The sequence below is a fragment of the Melospiza melodia genome, chromosome 2 (genome assembly GCF_035770615.1).
Source record: "Melospiza melodia melodia isolate bMelMel2 chromosome 2, bMelMel2.pri, whole genome shotgun sequence".
NCBI classification, from domain to species: Eukaryota; Metazoa; Chordata; class Aves; order Passeriformes; family Passerellidae; genus Melospiza; species Melospiza melodia.
The window spans coordinates 4847558-4871493 of record NC_086195.1 but is presented as its reverse complement, the minus strand read 5'-3'; the positions used below and the strand labels follow the sequence as shown (position 1 = coordinate 4871493).

General features: G+C 42.1%; 1 protein-coding gene across 1 annotated transcript in view; it reads right to left on the bottom strand.

Annotated features, from left to right (window-relative positions):
* Window positions 1-2096: 2096 nt before the first annotated feature.
* Window positions 2097-23936, bottom strand: part of BACE2 (beta-secretase 2) — a 54020-nt gene continuing 32180 nt past the window's right edge. The window contains exons 3-9 of the mRNA XM_063180968.1: window positions 21667-21883; window positions 19512-19640; window positions 18112-18246; window positions 15268-15369; window positions 10791-10940; window positions 9367-9535; window positions 2097-2835 (exon numbers count right to left, since the gene is read on the bottom strand). Of these exons, the coding sequence (XP_063037038.1) occupies window positions 2582-2835; window positions 9367-9535; window positions 10791-10940; window positions 15268-15369; window positions 18112-18246; window positions 19512-19640; window positions 21667-21883 (1156 nt within the window). The 3' untranslated portion in view covers window positions 2097-2581. The remainder of the gene's footprint in view (window positions 2836-9366; window positions 9536-10790; window positions 10941-15267; window positions 15370-18111; window positions 18247-19511; window positions 19641-21666; window positions 21884-23936) is intronic.

Genomic DNA, 23936 nt, shown 5'->3' with positions numbered 1-23936 from the left:
AGGAATGCCAGGAAAACTCAAGAATATATCAGTATTTCTACTTGGTTATTGCTCCTCTTAATTCAAGTGTTTCCCTTCAAATATCTTGACCAAGGACATTCAAAGGGAAAGGGTAATACTTAAATCTTTTATATGAAATCCAGAAAGTCACGATGCAGGGTATTTGGTGGGATTTTCAACAAAAATTTGTTCACCAACTCAGAAGAAATCTCTTTAAAAAGCCTACTCAGAACCTTTCCCAATAAATTCCTTCCTAAAATTCTTTGTGGTGAGGACATAGGAGGTGCTGAGGCGAGGGGAGCAGTGATGAAACTTTTTAAGAGCATACAAGTTGTTTTCACTTTCTGAATTGAAAGAGGGTTTATTGTTTAACACTACCCATCCAAAATCCATATGGTGTTTCTGTTTGAAACAAGTGACAGAAGCATAACTTCTATTGCCGTACTGTAGAAAAAGGAGGAATACAACTCTCGAGTTATTTGTTTCGTGTAAAACCAAAGCCAGGAGGACGACGTGGAACTCTTAATTAAAAGATATTAATAAAGAGATATGGAAAATAGAACACTGAGAAAACAGTTAAGCTCTATGGCTTATTTAATGTAATTCACAATTTTTCTCCTCTTAGAAACTAAGAGGCAGAGGAAGAAGGAGACAAGCTCAAAATTCCTTCCTGTTTCCAACTTCAAATTCCACGAGAAATCATTTTCAGACGTTGGATCACAGCATCAATTATTTTACTCCACTGAGCCAAGCAATCTGAAAGTGCAAGAGTTGAAAAGAAAACCACAGGCACTTCCAGTTATGACATGAAAGACGTAAGGTAGTTAAAAAAAACCCCCCACAGTGTTTTATTTTCACACACATGATGTGCACCTCTGTAAATGCACCATTCCTGAAAAAAAAATTTAAAATCTTTCCTTATTCCATGCAGAGTCAGATGCAGAGGCAGTGTGAATCACAGAGCTATATGAAGGGATTTTGGGCAGAAAATTGTCTAGGCAAGGGATTGAGAAATTCAGAGCTAAGCTTTTTTTTTTTTTATTTCCTCATTTCCCATACAGATATGCAAACTGCTCTGCTATCAAAATGAAAACAAATATTTTTTCCTTTTTTTAAATGTATAAAAAAACCCCTCAGCCTTGCACTCTTTTCAATCCAAACACTTAGGCCAGTGTTACAGAGAAGCCTGAAACTAGAGAAAAGAAAAACTGTCCTATCTGCAAAGAAAACACCTCATTCCTACCCCAGCATGATGATCTGCACTTGCAGGATGGAAGCCTGGTCAATACACCCTCCCCTGCTCTCTCCCACTATTGTCTCCAGTCCCACCACGTGTTTGTTTTCAGGCAGGACACACACACACTGTTCATTTGATTGATGCCAAACTGAACATCTCAAGCTGAAAAACAAGCCAGCATAAAGACTTTCACTTCACAGCCTGTCCATAAAGACAGGTGCTTCTCCTTTGAGTTTCTAGGTTGCTGAGCTCAGCCAAATTAAAACAAACCCAAAAGTTGTCGTTCTTATTTTGTTTTCTTTCTGTTACACTCTCTCTAGAAATACAGCAGAACACAGACCTTGCTGTCTTGTCTGTCCATACATACGCAGATCAGCCTTTTCTAAATATCAAACTCAGAAAAAAAACAACAAAAACTCCACACAAGAGGGGGAAACTGAAAGGTTTCTTTTTTTTTTTTTTGGTGCACCAAAGTGGAAAGTCATGAAGTATTGATTTTTATAAAATCCCAAAAAATTCAAAGCCAAGTAGTTCCATTTGGTTGTATGGAGCATCTTTTGTGCTTCAAGACCAGTTCTAATCCACACACTCACCAGTGGTAGCATCCTTGTAAATTAAGAGAGGTAGTCTTGTTTTACTCTAAGGCTGAACAAGTTTGTTTCCCAGTTTTCACCACCTTGGACTATATTTTGTTACAGCTCTCAGGGAGGGCGACCCTCTCAAGTGGCAGCAGTGATCTTGAGGGAAAGAAACCACAAACCACCACTTCTTCTGGATCTCCCTTGCTTTTTCTCTGCTGCTTAAGTCTGACTTTTCTCCCTCCCCCAAACCATAAGCACAGTTTCAAAATAAACTGATGTAAACAGAAAGCAGTATTCATTTAATGCAATTAATAAGAAAGATTATTATTTTTTTCTCTTTTTCTACAGTCAGGGCTCGATTAGTTAGAAAATACTGACAGCTCCTTTTTCTTTTGTGAAAGAGAGATGGACAATTTTGTTCAGACAGTGGAAGAACATCATGGTGTGGCTTTTTATCTTTTTTTTTTAAACTTTTTTCCAGTTTTTTTTTTTTTAAAGAAGGTACTGTAGAGAGCATAAAGGCTCCTTTTACTGCAGTAACAAATCCAGTACCGTAGCACTTCAGAGGTGGTTAACAGTGCTTTGGTTCAGAACCGGTGTTAGAAAATAAAGCTATAAAAGTCACGATGCAGGGGATTTGGTGGGAATCTCAACAGCGTTTTCTAGGAACGTAGGAGGGACTGAGGAGGCATTGGCTTCTTCCCCTTGGCAGAGCTCTTTGTCCTTGGTCCCGTTTTTGAGTCTGTTTTTGGGATCCAGCCGCTCACTTCCAGCGGTGGCGCACGAGGGAGGACTCGTCGTTGACCACGTCGTTGTCGGTGTAGCGGTGCTGGCAGCGGGGTGGGATGAGCAGCAGCACGATCAGCACCAGCAGGATGGCCCCACACAGGCTCATCAGGGCGTAGGAGGCGATCCAGAGCACGGGCTCGTGGAAGGAGACGCTGGAGACGCAGTTGCTGGCCACGTCGGCCGTGGTGAAAGGGCCCTCGATCTCGGAGACGGGCGCGCCGTCAACTTCTGGGGAGCCACAGAAAGGAAAGGATCAGGCAGAGAGCATTAAAAAGTACTTGTACATCCCTCTGTCATCACAAATCTCAACACACTAGAGTTTTACTGTCACAGACATATTTTATGGAAAATCCTTTCCTTAGGATTTTTTCTCCTGAGAAGCCGGGAGGCCTCAGGAACAAAATGTAAACAATGATTATCTGCTGCTGTGGAATGCAACAGGTGCATCTGTGATTGGTCTCATGTGATTGTTTTTAATTAATGGCCAATCACAGCAGCTGGCTCGGACTCTGTCCAAGACAGAAGCTTTCATCATCATTCTTTCTATTCTATTCTTAGCCAGCCTTCTGAGGAAATCCTTTCTTCTATTCTTTTAGTATAGTTTTAATGTAATATATATAAAAAAATAATAAATCAGCCTTCTGAAACATGGAGTCAGATCCTCATCTCTTCCCTCATCCTCAGACCCCTGTGAACACAGTCACATTTTACTACATTTCTCATTGCAATTAAAACGTGTCTTAGGTTGAAAATGGGTGTGTGTGTTCTATTCCTATCAGTGGGGCAGTTCTCTGCTGTTCCTGGGGCAGTTTTTCCTTTCTCTCTCCCACAGCCAACCCTCCCTCCAGGAGATCTCTGCTGTCCATGGCCACTGAGTGTCCCTGCAGGGCTGAGCCAATCCCAGCATCCCATGGGGAGATGCTCCGCCCAGGGGAGGAGCCAAGCATTCCTGCCTGGATCCAATCTGAGGTGCTGGGACAGCAGAGCAGCCTTTGCCCCCTGCATTGCCAGAGGAGCAGCTTTCTGCTGCCCTGCATGGCCAGAGGGAGCCCAGGCCCATCTGCAGCAGCCCTGGAGCTGCAGAGGAAAACTCCCCCCTTGTGCAGGATCCCTGCTGCAGCAGAGCCACAGCTGGCACTGCAGGAGGGCTGAGCCCCCCTGGGATGGGGCTGGGACACCACCCTGACACACAGGGGGCAGGGCACGGTCTGGCTCTGGTGGGGTTGTTTTGTGTTACTGCATTTTCATTTTATTTTTATTTTTTTCCTAATAAAGAACTGTTATTCCTATCCCCATATCTTTGCCTGAGAGCCCCTTTATTTCAAAATTATAATAATTCATAGGGAGGGTGTTTACATTTTCCATTTGAGGGGAGGCTCCTGCCTTTCTTAGCAGACACCTGGCTTTTCAATGTAAGACAAAACAAAAGAATCCCATGTTTATGAAAAGGGACTCTGAAGCATAAGGAGACTGTGACTCTCCCACATCTCCACAGGCTGTCCAGGAGAGGACAGACATTTCAATTAGTCAAAGCCCAAACCATTGGATCACTTTTTTACCTCTGCACTAATCATTCAAAAATATCCATGTGAATATCCTACAACATCCACCCTGCTGTAGGGCAAGGCTTGGGAAGTTTTTTGCTCGTTTCTGGCACTTCCAACAACTGGAAAAGAACCTCAGGTGAATCTTTGATCTGTGTTTGCTGTCTTCTTAGGGAGCAGCAGGAAGGTTCATCAGTTTCACAGATACCTGAAAGGACTTTACCCTAAATACAAGGTGCATTGTGGAAAGCAGCCCAGACCTTCTTGTGGATGAAAGTCCAGAAGGAAGGGGAGGTGAGGCAGGAGAGCTGGGTGACAGATATCCACAGAAGGGGAGTGGATGAGAGGAAGGTCAGTGTCAGGAGTGAGGAACAGGCACATGAAGGAGCAATGGTGCTGGGCCAGGAGAACGAACCCAGCAACTCAAAAAATGACGACAAAGTTAAGGCAAGGAAGCAGTCATAATTCACTTCTCTAGTCAGCCACTTCCATGACACATCTGAATATTTTTTCACGAGGGCCCCAGTTTTAACTGTCCTGTCTATTTCTCACACATTTTACATACAGGCACACTCTTGCCTGATTGGAAGCGATCCCACTACTAAAAACTGCATCTCTTATTTTCACATATCTTAGTCACAACTGCTGAAACCACATTTAAAGAGATTACCATAAACTACCCCCTTGGAAGGAAGGAGGGAGCCTGGATTTTGCAAAGCTAACCTTTAAGGTTCTTCAGGTTTTAAAAAAATGCAGAATAGGTTGGTTGCTTTAGCTGCATAGATTTTGGTCGTCATTCAGTGCCTGGCCTCACAAGACCTTGTATTATTTTAAGATTTAGGTTTTGTTAGATTCAATTCAATTCAATTGTGGGCTGGTGTTGAAAGGGGCAATCCTGCACCCTCACTCCTGTCCCTCACAGCCCCGTTGGTGTTGGAGGAGGGAATGGGAGGCTGCAACTCGCAGATCAGATGGGACACCAGCCTTCACAACAAACAAAATGCCCAAACAAGGAATTTTCTGTGGAATCACTCATCTGAACCAGCCCTTTCTCCACCCCTAAGTGTGGGAAGGCTCCTTGAGCAGGAATATGCTGTGAGAGCAAACTGGGGGCACCCGAGGCTGCACCCACGAGGACCCTGGCGCTGGTGAATAACCAAACACCCACTCCCCAAACTCATTAGATGGTAAAAACTCTGCCTAGAAAGGTCTGTGGAAGAAATCCTTTTTGTCCAGAGCCCCAGGACTGCACTTTGCAATTATTTCTTGTGCAATTATTTCTAATGCAATTATTTCTTCTGGACATCTCACCCCCTCACACCATTGGTTTGTCTCTATGAAGTTCTGCAGCAACACCAAACTCAACCACATTTAACACCAATTTCAAATGCAAGGCCTAGATATCATTACTTAGTTGTACTTTGAAGAAGTGAGGGAGGAAAGCAAAAGCACCACAATTTTCCACCTTGGAAATTACTTTGAAAATAAACAGTCTCTAATTACTCATTATTTGGCTCCAGCACAATAATTACTCCTATTAAAGAAGACAACACAAAACTGTTGCCATAGTGGCTGACATTTTAAATTGCATTTTGAGAATGCTTGATAGCAGCACAGCCTCTGCTTTCTTCCCTCCAAAAGGGAAAAAAGTTTTCCCTCACACACTTTCACCTTCAGGGAAATTGAGAGGAAATTTGCCTAAATTGTTCAAAGAAACCCTTAACATAAACTAACAGTGACACACTGAGCATATTGCACATTAACTGAATTAGAGGATTTTGATGTATTATTTTAGAATATCTGGTGGTACCTAACTACAGTACTTGTATAACCTTGAATAAATGAGATTTTCTTCATTGTTGGTAATTACAGGACAAAAAAGGTGCCTCTGGAAAAATGCTATTTTCTAACATTTGTGTAGAACTCAACACATGCTAGCTCACCCACTTGGGTGGTTACAAAAGCAGTAAACCTGGAATTAGATAAAATTCATAACAGAATTGTGAACTACAGCTTGAAAGGGGCCCCTGGAAGTCACCTAGACCAGGATCCTACTCAGAGCAGGACTGTCAGAATCAACAGATCAGTTCTGCTGCAGGTTTATCCAGCCAGGCCTTGTAAAACCCCGAGGATGGGGACCCTGTTTCAGTGCTGTGCCATCCACCTGGTGAAGAAAAAACTCCTCATGTCCAATGTTCCTGAATGTCCCTGGTAGATGTTGCTCTTTGTTATGTAATTTCATTTTCACCTTCCTTAGCTTGCATTCAGCTAAGGGCCTACCAAACCCCAGTTCTTTTCCCACAGGGTTATTTATTTCTTCCTGATTTTTTTTTCTTTGCTTGGAAAGGGACCTTAAAGATTATCTAGTTTAAATCCCATGCCACAGGCAGGGAACTTTCCATTAGACCAGGCTGTTCAAAGCCCCATCCAACCTGGCCTTGAACATTTCCAGGTTGCTTCACTAAAACCAACTCGTTGATCTGAACATCCTGTCTCAAGAAGGAACCTGATCCAAAAACCTGTCCTAGTCATCCTGTAAATACTAGATTATCAACAGGCAACTCATAATTATTTGTCTGAATAAGCCTTAAAGGGTTTCATGTAATGAGTTAAAGGCAAATTTCCTGCTGCAATGGAAGAGCTTCTTGCAACTATCTAACTTTCCTGTCACAGACATCTTTTATGGAAAATCCTTTCCTTAGGATTTTTTCTCCTGAGAAGGTGGGAGGCCTCAGGAACAAAATGTAAACAATGATTATCTGCTGCTGTGGAATGCAACAGGTGCATCTGTGATTGGTCTCATGTGGTTGTTTTTAATTAATGGCCAATCACAGTCAGCTGGCTCACTGTCTGTCCGAGCCACAAGCCTTTGTTATTCTTTCCTTCTTTCTCTATTCTTAGCTGGCCTTCTGAAGAAATCCTTTCTTCTATTATTTAATATAGTTTTAGTATAATATATATAAAAAAATAATAAATCAGCCTTCTGAAACATGGAGTCTGATCCTCGTCTTTCCCCTCATCCTCGGACCCCTGTGAACACCGTCACACTTTCCTCATTCTTGGTACATCCTGGAGAATAAAAATGATCCAAGGAATAATATGGAATAAGCCAGTTCTCAACTCTAGCCAGGCAACCTGGAAGTAACCTGGAAGTTCAATGAAATTAAGGTTTTTAGTGCTGTTCCCATAATTTGTGTAATCATCGTGTACAGCTCTACCACCTTACAAAATCAATTGGATTTAATTTAATGTTCACACTCAGAAAGCAAAAGTCATTGCAAAGCCACACTGAACAGTCTTGAACATTCCTCTGTTCCTGAAGATTGGAGCCACCAGTAATTCAGCTTAATTTATGCTCACGAGCTGCCTAGAAGGCTCCCAATAAATGCCACGAACACAGTTGCTATGGAGGGCAGGGCTGGCCTCCACGGGAAGCTCCATCCCTCATCCTGCACTCACAGCCGTGGCTCTCTCATCCAAGGGCTGTTAAATATGGAAACCACAAGCTGTGAAGGAGTGAAACTCAGCATCACTGGCACCATCCAGCAAAATGTCATCTGCCTCATGTGAGTGGAATCTGGCAGCTCCGTGCATCTCGTCTCAGCTGATTCCTCAGGAAGCCGAGTTCCTGTGATGCTGGTGAGACATGTGCAGAGAACGTGGACAAGGAGACCAGGAGGAAATGGCTTGGAGCACCAGCTGGGTGTAATCCCATGTCCAAGCTCATGGAAATTCCAGTGGCAGCTCTGTTCAGCAAGCTCAGCTCTTCCTCTCCGGCAGAACTACCTGAAGTGGCCAAACTGTGCTTGCAGGGAGCAATACTAACACCACACTGTTGTTACTATGGTTCTCACATTATTTTTCTCACCAAGGCAGTTCCAATGCACAGCAGCTCCCCTGCTGACCATGCATGGTCCATGTGTTCTCTCTGATGCCCCTTCCTCCCCACACTGATGCCTGCAGCAGGATGGGGCAGGAGGCAGCTCCACTCTTGCTCCAGCTGCAGTCAGGAGGCACCAGGAAGAATGAAAGGCAGGGAAACCTGGCCTGCAGCATTTGTCCAGTTACACTCTCCTGCCAGATGCATTCAAAATGTGTCTTTCATCACTGCCTGGCACCTCACAGAAGTGTCCATAAAGCAACTCGTATCAATATCCAGATTTTCATTGAAAGCAAGCTCAAAGCCAACAAGTCTGAGCTTGTTAACAATGGCGAGATTAAAAAAAAAAGAAAGAAAGAAAGAAGAAGCTTTAAAACTGCCCTAGAGCTGCAACTCAGCCAGCCAGTATCTCTGTTTTTCCCTTCATTAAGCACTCCAGTTCTAACTACCTTTACCTTCTCTAAGACCTTAAAGAAGCACTGCCACTTCCAGTCCTTTGTCTCACCTGACGTTTGCATGAGAAATGTTTTTCAGGGCATAGACCATTCCTGTTTGGGACAGAGACCTGAATATGGGTGCACATCCTTCCCCTCATCTCCCACTTGTGATGTCAAAGCAATGTCTGAACAACAAGGGGAAGAAACCCCAAAGCTTTTGGGTTTTAGCTGCCCTTGGTGAGAAAAGAGAAATCATGAAAGTTAACCAGCACAGTAAAATCAGCCAGAAATGATGAGCTTCCTCACAGCTAGTTGATAAATTAATGGCTTTCAGCTTACAATGAGAAAAGTAATTGTTTAGAATTAACACAAACACTACAGAGTCTTAATGTGAGTCCCATTTTCACCTCATTTCTTTCTTTGCCAATTTCTGAGGGGCTGAACAGGCTCAATTTACATTAAGAGAAAAGTGTGAGCAAGGCACTTCACTGCACACTTCAAGAGTTGGTTGAAGAATCCATTTATGCACAGCTCAGAGCAGGAACCAGCCCAAAATGAAGCTGCATTAAAAAAAAACAGGGACTCATCTGATCTAACTGTTGGGGAAAATGCACACACAGACATGTCCCAGAAAGATCATCTCTGTGAGAGGGAAGAACCCAGCAGTACCCAGAGTTGAGTCTGATTCACTTCATGCCAAAAGATATTGCAATAGTTTTGGGTTTTATTTATTCTTTTTTTTTTTTTTCCCTTCCTTTGAAATGTGAATAACTTGGAATTTCTTCAAAACACACCCTTCACACTGCAGGAGTACCCGCACTTTCTGCCAACAGATACGTGGCAAAGGTGTTTCTCTGATTTTCCTCACTCCCCAAATCCTGAGAAATTTTCCTCTTACCTGCACAGGGACTCACTGCAAAGCCCACTCTCCTCTGGGCTCTGTCAAAGATGACATAAAATCCTTCCATGACTGTAGCACCAATGACCAGAGCGTTTGTGGAGGAGGAGATGCCGAATCTGTAGCACTGCAAATTATCCCCTATCACGAGGATGGGTTGAATGTAAAGCTGTTAAAAGGAAAATATTAAAAAAATATATTACATATATTATAAAAATAAAAATAAAGATAAAGCCAGAGTATAAAAAGCAACACCTCACAGCAGGTAGAAGTTCAGACTTTTTCATTTTTATAGTTCAGGCATGAAAATTCCACTGGAAATGGAGAATGGATAGGGGCAAACAGATTTTTGTACATGATTTAAAACTGGTCAAAGCTAACAGGCAGGTAAAGAGGTAAAGCTGGTGGATTCTAAAATGAGTTTGAACACAGTCAGTCGCTACATGCAGGTCAACAGCAAATTCTCAAGATTCTTACTTTTTACCATATTTTCCATAAGGGAAGGGTGGCTGAGGCAGAGCCTGGGAGATGAACTCAAATTAGAGAATTAGTTATTAAAAGAATTATTAGGATGGAGTTGATTCAGAGAGCATTCACTGTCAGCTGCAAGGTTCTAGATTTTATAAATTCAAGTCACATTTCACCCCCTGTCTCCTCGGGGAAGATGAATGATTGTCAAGCTACATGATCAATACAGAAAAAGCTTATCATAAGGCTTTACTATATTTCAAGTTAAAATGTACTTAATAGGTTCATTCTTTCCTTTGCTCCTGCCTGTCCCTTGAGGTAAAAGAATGTATTAGTAATGTTAGACAATACCAGACTGTACTGCAACTGACACTGGGAGGAGAAGCCAGAGAAGAAAAACAAAAGTGGCACATTATATTCTAAATATAATGGAATGGATGGAATATTAATAAAAGATAAACCAGGCGAGTTGCAGAAACTGGTGGGGAGCTCACAAAGGGTCATTGCCAAGATTTTCATATTCAGAAGAAGTGCTCCAACTCTAAATGCCACGAGAAACAAATCAATTCCCTTCCCCAAACGAGAAGATCAAAACGAGCAGAGACATTCTGTATTGACATCTGATATGGCCAAAGCTCACGAAAACAAAACAGAAACTTGCCTGTTTTTCCAGACAAATTGAAAAAAAATCATTCCCAACTAGATGGACTGCACTGAGAGGGAAACTGTGCTTTGTCCCTTTCTTTTTTGCTTTTAGGTTTGACGAGTTCATTATTTTCCATATTTAAAAATTGATTTTTAAAATTTGATTAAAAAAGGTTTCCCTTGGCATGCAATAAGCCAGTTCTCTGTTAATGCTAAAAATAGCTCTTATTTCTTAAGAGCATGTGCTTCATAATACTATTTGCTATTTTATAATAGTAAAAATAAATGCAAAGATGAATAAACAAAGAGACCTGTGGTAGGATAGAGATCCGAAACGACCTACTGGAGTTTTCATCCCTCAGGTAAATGGAGAGTTTGGGAAATAAGGACCAGGGTTTTTCACTTCTATCCCAGCATGCAAGCTGTGTGCCAGTCCAGAATTCAGAGGAGAATTCTTGTATCTGTAAAACAAACCAACCAAACAAAATTATGCTTAGAGGTTACAGCTATTTTGATAGGTTTTTGTGAATCACTGCCAGTGTTTGATACTTCTTTCATTTCCATGGAGAAATTCAAGAACACAAATCTGAGCTGCTTCTTTAAGGACCAAGGCAAAAACCCAAACCCCAACACCCAAACTGAGGTGTGTCATGACCCAGCATGACCTGGAGAAGGGGGAAGAGGCAAAAGCAACTTTAGCTCTCCCTTCCCTCCCTGTTTTTGTCCCATTATTTCCTCTACAGCAGTGAACACGTGGCCTCCCTGAGCAATCACTTCCACAATGGGATTTTACTGCCTCCCTCCCTCCCTCCCCATCTGACCAAGCACCAATGGTTTTGCATTTTACATTCTATAAAAAACACAAACCAAAGCACAAACCACGTGAATGTGTCATGAGATAATGAGGTCACCTCCCTTCCTCATGCACCTATAGCTTCAGAGCTTTGAAGCCAAGGGCTAAGCCAAAAATCTCCTGGCATCTGAGGGAATCAAGGTTTGCTGTAAAGGAAAGAAACACACCCTCTGTCTCTTTTGAAGCCCTGTCACTCCCTACCAGTACAACCTGGCATGCTTTTGAAATAAAACCGATTAACAGCATTTTGTAACATATCCATGGAACTAACAAAACAAAAAGCCAACCCCTACAGAGATTGTTTGGCTAAGACAAACATCTTGCTCAATGTTCCTGCTCCCTGAAGCTGACCTGCTGCCAGATCTGAGCAAAGCCCTTCCTCATTTTACTGCATTTCTTTGGCTGGTTCTTGCTCCCCCACAAGGCAGCAGAAAGGAGGAGCTTGGTCTGAGGCTGCACAGCCAGAGGCTCCCATCTGGGTGAAGGAAATAATGGAACCCAGCCTCTGCACTCTGCTCACTTGTATTTATCTGTGAGATGGATCATTCTGTAAGCATCAGCTCATTCATTAAAATATGGCATTTTACAGGTGGCAGGCCCTCACCATTGCCACACCAGCCAGTGAAGGGTTTGTTAGGGCTGCACAGAGACTCCTGTTGGGAATTCTGCTGGTCAGAGTGACCCTGAGGAGAGTTGGGAAGTCTCTTTTCTCAGCCTGGCACTTGAAGAAGGAGTCAGGGCTCTTCATTTCTCTGTCTCAAGGCTGTTTATTGTATCTTATCTATAAAAAGTTTTTTCCTGCCCTGCCGAGGTCCATCCAGCAGGACAGTCCAGGCACTCTGCCTGCCCCCAGGGCAATGTTATCTTTTTATACTAAAAACTATGTGTACAATGTTTACAATTACTTTCCAATACCTATCACCTATGTTAGACAGTGAGCTTCTACTCCAAACCAATCTGAAAGTGCCAACATGACAGCAGAAGATGAAGGCCAACAAGAAGGAGAAAGGCTGGACATGCCCAGATTCCTCCATCTTGCCCCTCTGAATCCCTATTCTAAAAACCCCAAAATCTACTTTTCCATCCCGTGATAACTTCACTGTTATTCTACCTAAACTGTTGTGGCTTGCAGATCTTCATCTAAGGTTGGTAATTTGCTCCATGGGCCATAATCAGAACCACAGGGGCATCTTGGGCTCTGTGCCAGGGTCTCTGAGCCCCTGGCAGGGTCTTGGCTGCTCAGGACAGCCAGAGGGGTGTTCTGGGTTCCCACAACTCCTTCCCATTTCCAGGTGCTCTGCTCTTGGGCCTCAACAAGCAGAGACTCATGTGAACAAGGAGATTTCCCACCATGAACAGGCCTTTTACCCTGAACTCTCAGCTCCTGCTGAAGGGCATCCCTTGGCACAGAGCAGAACACTCTTCCCTCACAGCTGAGTCCCAGGCCAAACCTGCTGAGAAATACAGTTCTCCTCTCTTTCCTTTTGGTCTTGAAAAGCAGATCTGACAAAAATTGCAAGGTACCACCCAGCCAGGTCAGGCCAAGCCTACAAAGTGCTCTGTTTTAAGGGCCTGCTTTAATTTCCCAGAATGATTGCTTAATGCACTTCATTTCTTTCCCTTCCTTCTGCACGCTGCAGCAATGCAGGTGGGAGATTTGAGTGCATGATCCCCAAAAGGCTGTTAAAATAAAGATTTTAGGATTATCTGAGCCTTCCTTTGTTCAGCTTTTTAACTGAACATTGTATTCCTGCTGTCCTGACCTCAGCTCAGTGAGGTGTAGTAGGTGTAGTATCTGCCAAAATCACCACCCTTGAACACCAAACTGCATCATAACAGCTGCTCCCTGAAAGCCTTCAGTCCAAATAATTTAAGTTTAAAAAACCCATCTGCACCACTGAAGAGCTCACAGCCTTGTTTTTGAACTGAGCTGAATAAAGAAATGTGTCACACACAGTTATCCCAGTTTGTCTGAGGGGGAAATAACACCTGGCTGGGTGCTCATAACAAGCTATGTGGAGTAGGAACTTGTTAACCTGGCTCACCTGTGGTCAGAAAAGTGTGTCTGACCACAGCAGATTATTTTATTGTTTTTTTCCAGTGGTACATCTCCTGCTAGAAGCACAGAGCTGCAGTACAATTGCTGAAAATACCCATTTTCCTGACATTGCTCCTACACAGCTGGAATCCCATCCCTGCACCCCGTAACTACTTTTCTTATTTAGCAGACTATCTGCTTTGTTTTGAGCTGTCAAGGTAAATTCTGGGCTGTGTGGAGGGAAAGGGGTCCTAGAGATTAAAAAGAACTCAGAAAAAAACGCTGCTTTATGCATTTTTAATAGGAAAAAAAAAATTAAGTAGAGTGAATGGTTCCCTTCTAATACCTTATTGATCTATGCACTGTTTCCTTGGGAGGTGGAAGGCCCCAGTTCAAATGTCCTGACAGCATCAGAGGGGGCTGTGGATCACTGTGACATTCCCCAGGAGGATTCCTTATCCACAGGGTGACATTACAAGAGTTCCTGGGCTGGATTCTCTCAGTTCTCCCCCCAGGGACTGAAATTGTTCCAGCCAACACTTGAGTGTTGTGCAAAGAGGAGAACTCGTAACTGGTACATTTATTTCAGATCCTGGACATCTGCAGGCAGTGAAGGACACTTCATGCCAAATCTCTGCTCTCCATCAAGCAGGAAAAAGGATCTCAATCTTGAATTATCAGCACACAGGCAAACACTGTCTTTGGGGCAGCTGCTTTACTGTGTTCCCTGTGATTTGCATCAACAAACCACTGGCTGATTGTGAGCCCATGACAAAAATATCAAGTTTGTTCACACTGAAATAGCTGGTGTTTATTCTTCCTCTTTAACCTCCTTGGTGCTGTTGCTTGTATTGAACAGAAATTTATGAATAGTTTTTATTAAGCAGAAAATGCTGCCTCAGCCACTCTGCACACAGAGAACTCCACCATCCCCTGGCCCTACTGCTAAAGCCCACTCTGTTCCCAAAGAAAGATGCTTTTGAACATAAATAATTCAATAATGAAGGTCAAACGCAGCTTTATTGATATGAATAATCCTAATGAATGGCATTTATTCTAGACAGCACTAAGAATTATACTTGGAAAGGAACTGCTTGCAGCAGCAGGTTCTCCCACTTTACAAACACTCTGTTTTGAATGAAAAGACTGAGTTTTGCACTCTTAATACTTTGAATCAGAGCAATGGGGATTATGTCTGTGTTTCTGAAATACTTAGAATAAAATACACCATTTTTGCCCTATTTCTGATGCATTTCCACACTCACACTTCTTGTCTGCACTTGTGTGTCGCAAACATCTTCTCATGAAAAAATCCTTTCCTTAAGATTTCTCCTCCTGAGAAGCTGGGAGGCCTCAGGAACAAACTGTAAACAATGGTTATCTGCTGCTGTGGAATGCAACAGGTGCATCTGTGATTGGTCTCATGGGGTTGTTTCTAATTAATGGCCAATCACAGCCAGCTGGCTTGGACTCTGTGTCCAAGACTGAGACAGAAGCTTTGTTATCATTCCTTTCTATTCTTAGCTAGCCTTCTGATGAAACCTTTTCTTCTATTCTTTCAGTATAGTTTTAATGTAATATATATAATAAAATAATAAATCAAGCCTTCTGAAACATGGAGTCAACATTCTTGTCTCTTCCCTCATCCAAGAACCCCTGTGAACACTGTCACACTTGTGCCCTCCCTTTTCCCTCCTCCCTTTTTTTCCACCTCTCCCTTTCCATCAAAGTAATTTCTGCCTTATTAGCAGGGCTAGACCAGGGAAATTTCTGCTTCCCTCAGGTGTAAAACCATGACTTGCAAGCCAGGCAGCAGAGCTGACACCCCTTTCAAAGCCCCTGTGATCCTTGAACTGGAATTTCACATTTCTGAGCAGGTCTCACGGCATTTTCTTACCAGGGATGTGCGAGCTATTGCCTGCACCACAGCACTGAAGACTTTCTCTGGCAGTCGAAGCAGAGTGGTTCCACTGTCTACTATGGCTTTATCAGCATTGTACTGGGCAGGGGAGAGAAAAAAGAGAGAGAAGTTGTAAGCTGTAGTTACTGTAATGCAGACCCCAGTGTCTCCTGAGCAGAACAAAGCTGCTCCTTTTTGGCAGCTGCCTTCCCAGAACTGCATGTCATACTTGTCAGCAGCTCTCTCCAGCTGACAGCTTCAATTCCAGTGAAATCTGAGAGGAAAAAAAAAAAAAAAAAAGGCAAAAAAAAAGCAAGATACTATCAGATACTATCAGCCTAGACACAAGAGTGGGTTTATCTGCACCGGTCAGGAAATTACTGTGTCACCACAGCTGGCGCAAATGGTCTCACTGCTGTGAAAAAGTGAATTCTGGCCCCTCTCAGAGGGAGCAAAAACACTTTGATATTCAGCAGAGAGGTGTGAAACACCCTGATGCAGATTCCAAGCCCTGAATCAGGGTCTCTGCTAGCATGAGAACAGCTCTAGTTTAAACACAGCATCCTCTTTTATTGGCTGGCATATCTAATATAAGAATAAGCAGAAAAAATTAGGTCTCATGACACATCTGTACTGGCTCAAGAGTACAAATGTCACACCTTTATCCCTTGACTGCTGAAAACCCCTAAAACACAAAAAAAAAAAAAAAACAAATACAAAGAAACTTGAAGTTTGTCTTGCTGCCTTAAAATCTGCATAAAAAACCACCCATAAGAGAGCAAACACCTCTCTTATTACTGTAATGCTGTTCAACCCTAAAATTAAGAGACCTCAGCAAACTTCAGGTACAGTCAATGAGGTATAAACTTTTAAAAGGGTAAATCCTTTTTCATGAACTCCTTAAAAACTATGATTAAATGTTGGGGGGGGGGGGAAAGCAAGTAGCAGTGGCAGCTATTTGCATTAACTACTTTTGCTGCCAGCTTAGGCAGAAGGATTAATATAACTGAGCTGTGACATGTTTATGGCATAATCATAAGACACAGGATGATATACAGCCTAAGCTACTTAGGAAGAGGTCAAACAGCAAGTGAAATTTAAATACACTGGTTTGGATGTTATGAAGTCACATGGAGTCCCTTTAGGGCAGTGACAAAAATATAACCCACCAAAAAAAGTCAGAAAAAAGTAACTCTTGACAGTTATTTCCACATTTTTTTTGAAAGAGCTGCTATGGGGCTGCCATACAGAACTGACAGAAGAGCAAACAGGAAATAATTTATTACACACTTGGGAATACTTCTAAAGAGTGGAAAGAAATGCCAAGGCCTTTTGGAGTCCATTTTAACAGATTTGTACCACAAAATACACAATCACTGGCATCCTGGAATACATGGAAAAATTTATTTTTCCCACCCTTGGGGGAAAAAAAACAAAAGCAGTTATAAGGGTTGACCATTGATGTAAACCTGTGCAAATATCTGGGAGCAGTGGGATTGCTCACAGGGGGACTGAGCACCTGGTCTTGCCTTCTTGGCTTTGCTGGTTAATATTTAGCTGTGCTGGAGCCCTGGACACATTCCCAGCACTGGAGCAAGGGGAAAGGAAAGGAGCAGTCCCTGGTGATGGCTGTGAAACAAAAATGTTCCATTTCCTATGAAACAACAGAGAGGAGAGAGGGCTCAGAGCTCCTCATCCCAGAGTGAATCATGCATCCTCTGCACACTTGTGCTGCTCCTGTTTCACTGCTCTTCCTCTGAATTTCTCTGGAATTTCTGTGGGAAGGTCTCCTTTGATCCTTCTGCAGCAGTGAGAGCAACCCCTGGCTCAGAAAAGAGCAACAATTACATGAAACCTTCCTGACACACCGCTGAATTTTTCAGCGAGTTGTTTTCTGGCAACTGCATGTATTAAAGCACTGAAGGGCTCCCCTTCAAAAAACATGCTGGCTGTTTTTTAAGGCAAGAAAGAAAAGCAAACATTTGTTTTAAGGGACCAGTGGTTTTGCTTTCCTAACTGCACAATAGAGAGAGGCATTTAAATAGACCTTGTTCTGCTTGTTGAGTTGAAAGATGCTGTGACTCATTTTAAATAATTGACATGGCAATATGATTTCAATATTTTGCATGGGAATGTAATATTTATGCACATGTAATACTGAAAGAATGAATTTCACTTAATTTATACGAACTATAAAAACTTTAAACTTATCACATCCCATTGATCTCCAACTAAGAGCATCAGTGTAGAATGAAATTGGGATGTTTAAAGAAATTGGGGCATAAAAAATACAGAACTAAACTCAAAACATGAATACCAACAAGCAAGAGTAAGAAAGAGACAAAGCACAAACATACACATATATCCTCCACAAAAAAAAAAAAAAAAAAAAAAAAAAAAAGAAATGCATTTGGAATAAAAATTGCAAGAGCACAGCCTCATTAGACTGATCTAGATACAGCAGAACATTATTCCTAACAGAAACAGAAAGCTTATCCATCAGGAATAATAACTGCCAGCCTCAAGAGAGCAAAAGTTGATTTTTACATAAGAATAAAAGAAGAACAAGAACATAAAATTAAAAAGGCAGCCTAGGATGAGAAGTTCAGGAAGCAACCCAGGGTGACTCCTGTCCACTGCCATCATGAGCTGTGAGCTCAGACAGCTCTACAGGGTCAACCCAAACCCTCCCATTTCCCTTGTTTGACCAGAATTGCTTTAATTCAGTTCTCAGGACACTGCAAAGCACATCTGCTTGCCAAGACAAAACTGACCAATCAGTTTTTTGGTTTTTTTTTTTCCCCTCAGCCCAACTTGCATTTCACATCCCAGGGCCAGTACCTCTCTGCAGTCCAGCTGGAGGTTCTGTCCCCCCACCTCCAGCTTGAGGATTTCCACCTGGTAGTACCACTCCTCCTTGATGGGTGTGTACCAGATGTCCCCTGTGTACAGGCTGGGCTCAATTCCACCCAGCACCTAAGGGACAGGAGAAAAAAAAGTCAATTTAAAAGAAGTCACATGTCTAGTTTTACAAGAAGTCACATGTTTAGTTTTGGGGCAAGTGCACACAAAAAGGGGGATGTTTAATTTGTGATACTCAGGGGCATCAAAGTTTTAATTTAGCACCATTTGTTAGGATTTTGGTGTCAAGTTCTCTGTCAATAACAGAGCAGTAAGAAACATTAAACAGACTGTTCTTCAAACAGAATTCCCATACTGGGCCAAATTATCAGCCAAATTATTTTTACCTACAACCTCACACTGATTCTATTATGAAAACTCCTCTGTTTTAATTTTAAAACCAGCATCTTCAGTGGATAAATCTAGGCAATGTATAAAAATGGGACAGAATAATAAACTTACATGTGAATAATTTGTTTTATCAGATCAAAAAAGCTTTAATACTGCCTAAAAAGATTTTACTTTTTCTTACACACATCCAAAATGGAATCTCATCCTGTCACTGCTACCACTTTTAGCTTCCATCAAAACCTATGCTGAGGAGGGCTGGGAGTGTTTGTGGATGCTCTGACTCTGAACTAAACTTAAGAAAGTTCTCTCTTGGTCTTCAGTTATACAAAAAACATTTACAATATATGAATTCTCCTCAAAGTAAGTGTTTGTGATCAACTCCTGTGCTGAGATGTTTGCTCCAGCATCATGTGGGAACAGTTATTCCATCTCCCAATTCCAGATACAGAATTCATGGGCCAATTCATGGTCCCACTAAAGATGATGGAAAGACTTCCCAGAGTAACAGCAAGCAGGAGATCTGATCTACAGATTCTTCCCTTTAATATGTTGTTGACAAAAAAAAAAAAAAAAAAAAGAAAAAAATAAAAGACCCTTGATTCCTCTCCCCCTTTTCACATCACATAAAACAAAAATACTGTAGCATTTTGATGAGATTGAACAAATTTATCAGCTGCATAAGGGACTACTCAGTTTGAGAAATATAGCAGAATCTTCCCTGAGGAAACACCACAACATTCATGTTTTTCTTTGTTAAAAGATGAAAGTTTACTCAAACTTGAGAGAGGAAAAAAATAGAATTGAGAATAAAAATAAATAACACTCAAATTTTGCCTAAGGGCTTAGCTTTTCTTTAAAAAAATACAAAACACATTTAAAATACGAAAATATCTTTAAACACTAAATTTGGCAGAAGCAGGATAGTCAGAGAAAAGAGGGAGAGAGATGAACAGAGATACATTTTCCCTCTCCTATTGACAGATACCCACAAGACTACCTCCGTTGGTACCACTTCCAGAAACAGGGAGTCCAGCACCACACATCTGCAGGGAGAAAATGTTGGGGATCTTTGCCTGCCTCACGAGGGAATCAAAGAATGTCTCCACAGAACTGGAAGGCTTCAAGGTGGTGAAAAGCAAAACAAAAAAAAAAAAAGAATTTTAGGGTTCGTTTGAAAGTTACTTCGCAGAAATCAGCAAATCATTCAAACAAGGCCACTTTTCATGAGTAAATTGAATTTCTGACAAGCAGCTGATGAAAGTTCTAGACATAATAAGCCATTAAAACCCCAATATCTGTCATTTTTCTGTTTCTGTTTTCTTTTAAAACGTTTTTACTCTTGACCACTGTCAGTGCTGCTGCCACCAAATCGCTAAAACACAGGAGTAATGTTCAACTGCAGTTTCCAAACTCAAACAGAGTTTGAGCTTGGCAGAAACTCTCACTGATAATTTCTGTTTGGGAAGATCTTTGTGTTGTTAGAACACTCTTGCCTTTCACTCCTTCCCATGGTTAAAAAGCAGAATTTTAAAGTCAAGATTTTCAGTTTTTCAGCACTGTTGAATTCTAAGGAACTTTGAGTTGAGTGGCCCAAATTTCCTCTCTTTTCTCTTAAATAACTTCATTCCCAAGCACTTTCTCTCCAGCTGGGTGCTGGCCAGGTTCTTCCTGACACTGCAGGTCCTGTTTTCCTTTGCAGTCCTTGGAGTGCTGCAACTTCCCTGTAACTCAGATTCGTGTGCAGGGAGGTCAGAGGGGCCAAGTGCTCTCACTGCACAAAGCCCAGAGCAGCCTCAGAAGCCAACAACCCTGAATTCCTTGGAAGAAGGGAAGAACAAATGTCCTGAGTACTCTGCTTGCCCAAAGCAGAGTCTGAGAACAGCTTCCCTTCTCCTTCTCCTTCTTTCTTCTCTCCTTTCTCACTTTGGGAGGTGAAGGTTGCAAATGGTAACTTTGTCTTTTTCCAATCACGTTTTCAGTTTTAGATTTTAAGGTTATACATGTGGATTATTAACTTCAGGTTTTAATTGAATCGTCTGCCTGAATTTCCTGCCTCCAGAGGAGCAGGATGTGCTTGGTTCTGTGTTCCTGGAAATACTGTGGCTAATATTTGTTCTGAAATTATCCATCCACCTCTGTGGAAGCCCAGGGCACTGGGAATATTTCTCTGTCTGCTCTGGGGTGCCCTGACCCCCAGGGCAGCACTGACTCTGACCCTCATCCATGGAGAAAGTTTCCCAGACTTCAAGATAGACTGGAATCCACAAAAGTGTGAAATAGATTATAGAGAGCAGTGTAGGTGTATCACTTGGTGAGAAATTGAGGGTTTGGGGTTTTTAGTGTGTTGTGGATGGAAGCAAGGTGGAGGGCACAGGGTGTTGTCCTGGGTTTCTTCTTCATGCTGCTTCTTCCTCCTTCTCCATGGGTTTGGGTGGCATTTTGTAATTGGGCAGAGAAGTCCCCATTGCAGCTCTGTGGGATCAGTTATTGGGTTAAAAGGGAAAATAATCCAGGTGTCAGTTCTTCATTGGATAGTTCAGTCTTAAAAGACCTTGAACAAGAGATTGTTGGCCATTTTGTGCCTTCTAATGAAAAGCTGCAGAACTCACTGTTTTACTGATAAGAAATAATAAACACCTGAATCTGAACATGAAACACCATCTGAAATGCCTTCAATCCAGACCCAGAGAAACCCACAACTGGTACCCTGGCACACCTCAACTTTTACTAATGAACAGAGAATGTCCTAGAATGAACTGCTGAGGACTTTGCCTTGGACCAGTTTGAGAAGTATCCTCAGAGCTCTAAAACCTCCCTCCACACACATCCCACAACCACACTCTGGTACTACAAACTCTGTAAAAGATTATTCATTCCAGAGAAGCTAAAAGCAGCATTTCAATCACCAAAAAAGCCAAAATCCTCTCATGGGACTGTGGTACCACCACAACCCAGTTTATTCTTTCTGGAACAAAGGCAGAAGATCTGTAGGAAGGAGTGGCTGGAAGGGTGGAGCCAAACGCTGACAGATCATCTGCTGGCTTGATTTTAACACATTTCTATTTATATATTATATAATAATATTCTATGATTATTCCATTTATTGTCCTTGTGAAAGACAACAGGGAGGAAGGGATGGTTTACCTTGGCTAAGGCATCGTAGGCCAGGCCCAGGATCCCGTGCCACTTGACCCCTGGCAGGAAGAAGTTCTCTGACTCCAGGATGGTGGCAATGTTGATGGTGTAGCTGCCATAGAGTCCTTTGGGCATGGTGATGACATCTGTGCCCAGCACTCCAGTCCAGCTGCCTTGGCTGTACTTCACTGTCACCTCCACCCCTTGAGATCTGTATGTGCTTGACCTTTAAAAGGAATGGACACGCTGATGCACGGGCTGCTCATTTACAATGCAAGACAACAGAATATATTCCAACTCAATTTTGCCCAGAGAGGGGGGAAAAAAGGTAAATTAAGTATGCAAAATATGTATTCATACTGCTCCTAAAATAAGGAAGAAGCAGAAATTAAAAACCCCAAAAGTCAAATTAAAAGCCCCGAAAGTCAAAGCCCCATTTTTATCCAGAAGCCATCAATAACTCAGTTCTTCACAATGTGCTTTTTAAAAAAATAAATAAAATATTTTATCACCTAGTGCAGTGTCCCTGACTCAGACTGGTCCATAGAAGCAACTTTTTAACTGGAGAAGGAATGTATCAAATGGCACTAGAAAATGGAAAGCTGCTGAATTCAAATCTGAACTTGAAATGCAAAGCTAACTGAATAGCTGTAAACTAATACTTCATTAATATTTCTAAAAGATCCCTTTTGGGTAAATTGGAATGTTATTGTGAGTACCAGCAGTAAGACAGAGGTTTCCTAAATCTGCAGTTTGACCTATCTGTGAGGAAGTAAGTAGAATTTGATTAACAAATGATTCACTGACTTGGAGGAGAAAAGGAACTAATTTTTTCTAGAGCAGGGAAGCAAAGGCAAAAGAGCAGGTAGGTATGGCAAGTGAAAGGAGGAACTGAATCCTGTTTAAAATGCTTTAAAAATAGTAAAATCTTCAATAGATTTTTAACTTTAAAGACCTGTAATCCACAAGTATTGTTATATCCCACACACATCTCTACTGAAGAGCTTCAAAAGTTCTACATCCCTCACAATTTACTTTGGATCCTCTCCTTGGCACACAGCTTCCTCTTTTGGAGAGACAGATGACCACACTCAGCTCATCTCAAAAGACTTTTCACAGCTTTTTGGGAAGTAAATTTGCGGGGGGAAAGTGTAAAATAAATTTATAACAGCATCTTTACATGTGTGTAGAACAATAGAAAGGGCAAAGGTTTATCAGGCGCAGACACCTTGATCAATCCAGCTTTAATCTAACAGCCAATGAAGTGGCTTCACAGGCCCTGTGCCTGAGCTCACCAGCATGAATTTGGAAAATTAATGAATAATTTTCATTATTATGAGGAGCAAGCTTCAGATGGAAACATGGACAAGTCCCATAATTCAAACAGCTTCTCCTGAGGAACACTTGGACCATGTGGACCATGCAACTGACTCTTCCAAGGCAGGAGGCCAGGCTCTATCCCTAAGCAGTTCTTGACAGTCCCAAGACTTAAACCTTCAGGGGTTAACATCAAAGGCAGCAGAAACATATGAGATAATATTTCAAAATGCGGGAGTTCCAGAGGTACTGCTATTACCTGCACCTGATCACTTCCACTGCTCCTGTGTGATTCTGCACTTGTGTGACACACAAAGGAACATCTCTGCTCAGGCAGGGTCCTCAGAACACCTCTGTGACACTGGCAGGACATTTTATAAATCAAAATAGAGTCTGAATAATTAGCAACATAAGGGAAACTGCGGGGGCAATAAATGAAAAGGAGAATGCTTTTCTTCATAGAGAAAAGTGCCTGGCTGAGCAGCAGAAGAGGAAACATCTGAAATCAGAGAGAAAATTGAGTGCTGGGAGAATAAAGTGAAGCAAATCTGCAGATAGCAGCAGTGCATGACTAGAACAGCAGCACACAGCTCTTCTTCCAGAAGTAGGAAGAGCTCTGGACCAGGACACAGAAAGACTTTCCAGCACAGCTGCTGACCTTTCCTGCTTCCTCACCATTTGTGCCTCAGCTTCCCCACCTGTAGAAACGGATATAAACACACTCATCTCATCTGTAATGTTCACAAATGTCATATTGAAGAGGAGACTTTATTACTGCCTTCAAGGAGCAAAATGGGTAACATGGGGAGGGATCTTGCAGTAAATTGCATTCTGTTCTGCAAAACCACTTCCCCATCCTCTTGCAGTTAATCAGCCACAGGGTTTTTTCACCTTTCCACCTCACTGATCTAAAGGAAGAAAACTTTAGAGGTCAAAACTAGAGACTAGTTGTAATTCATGGG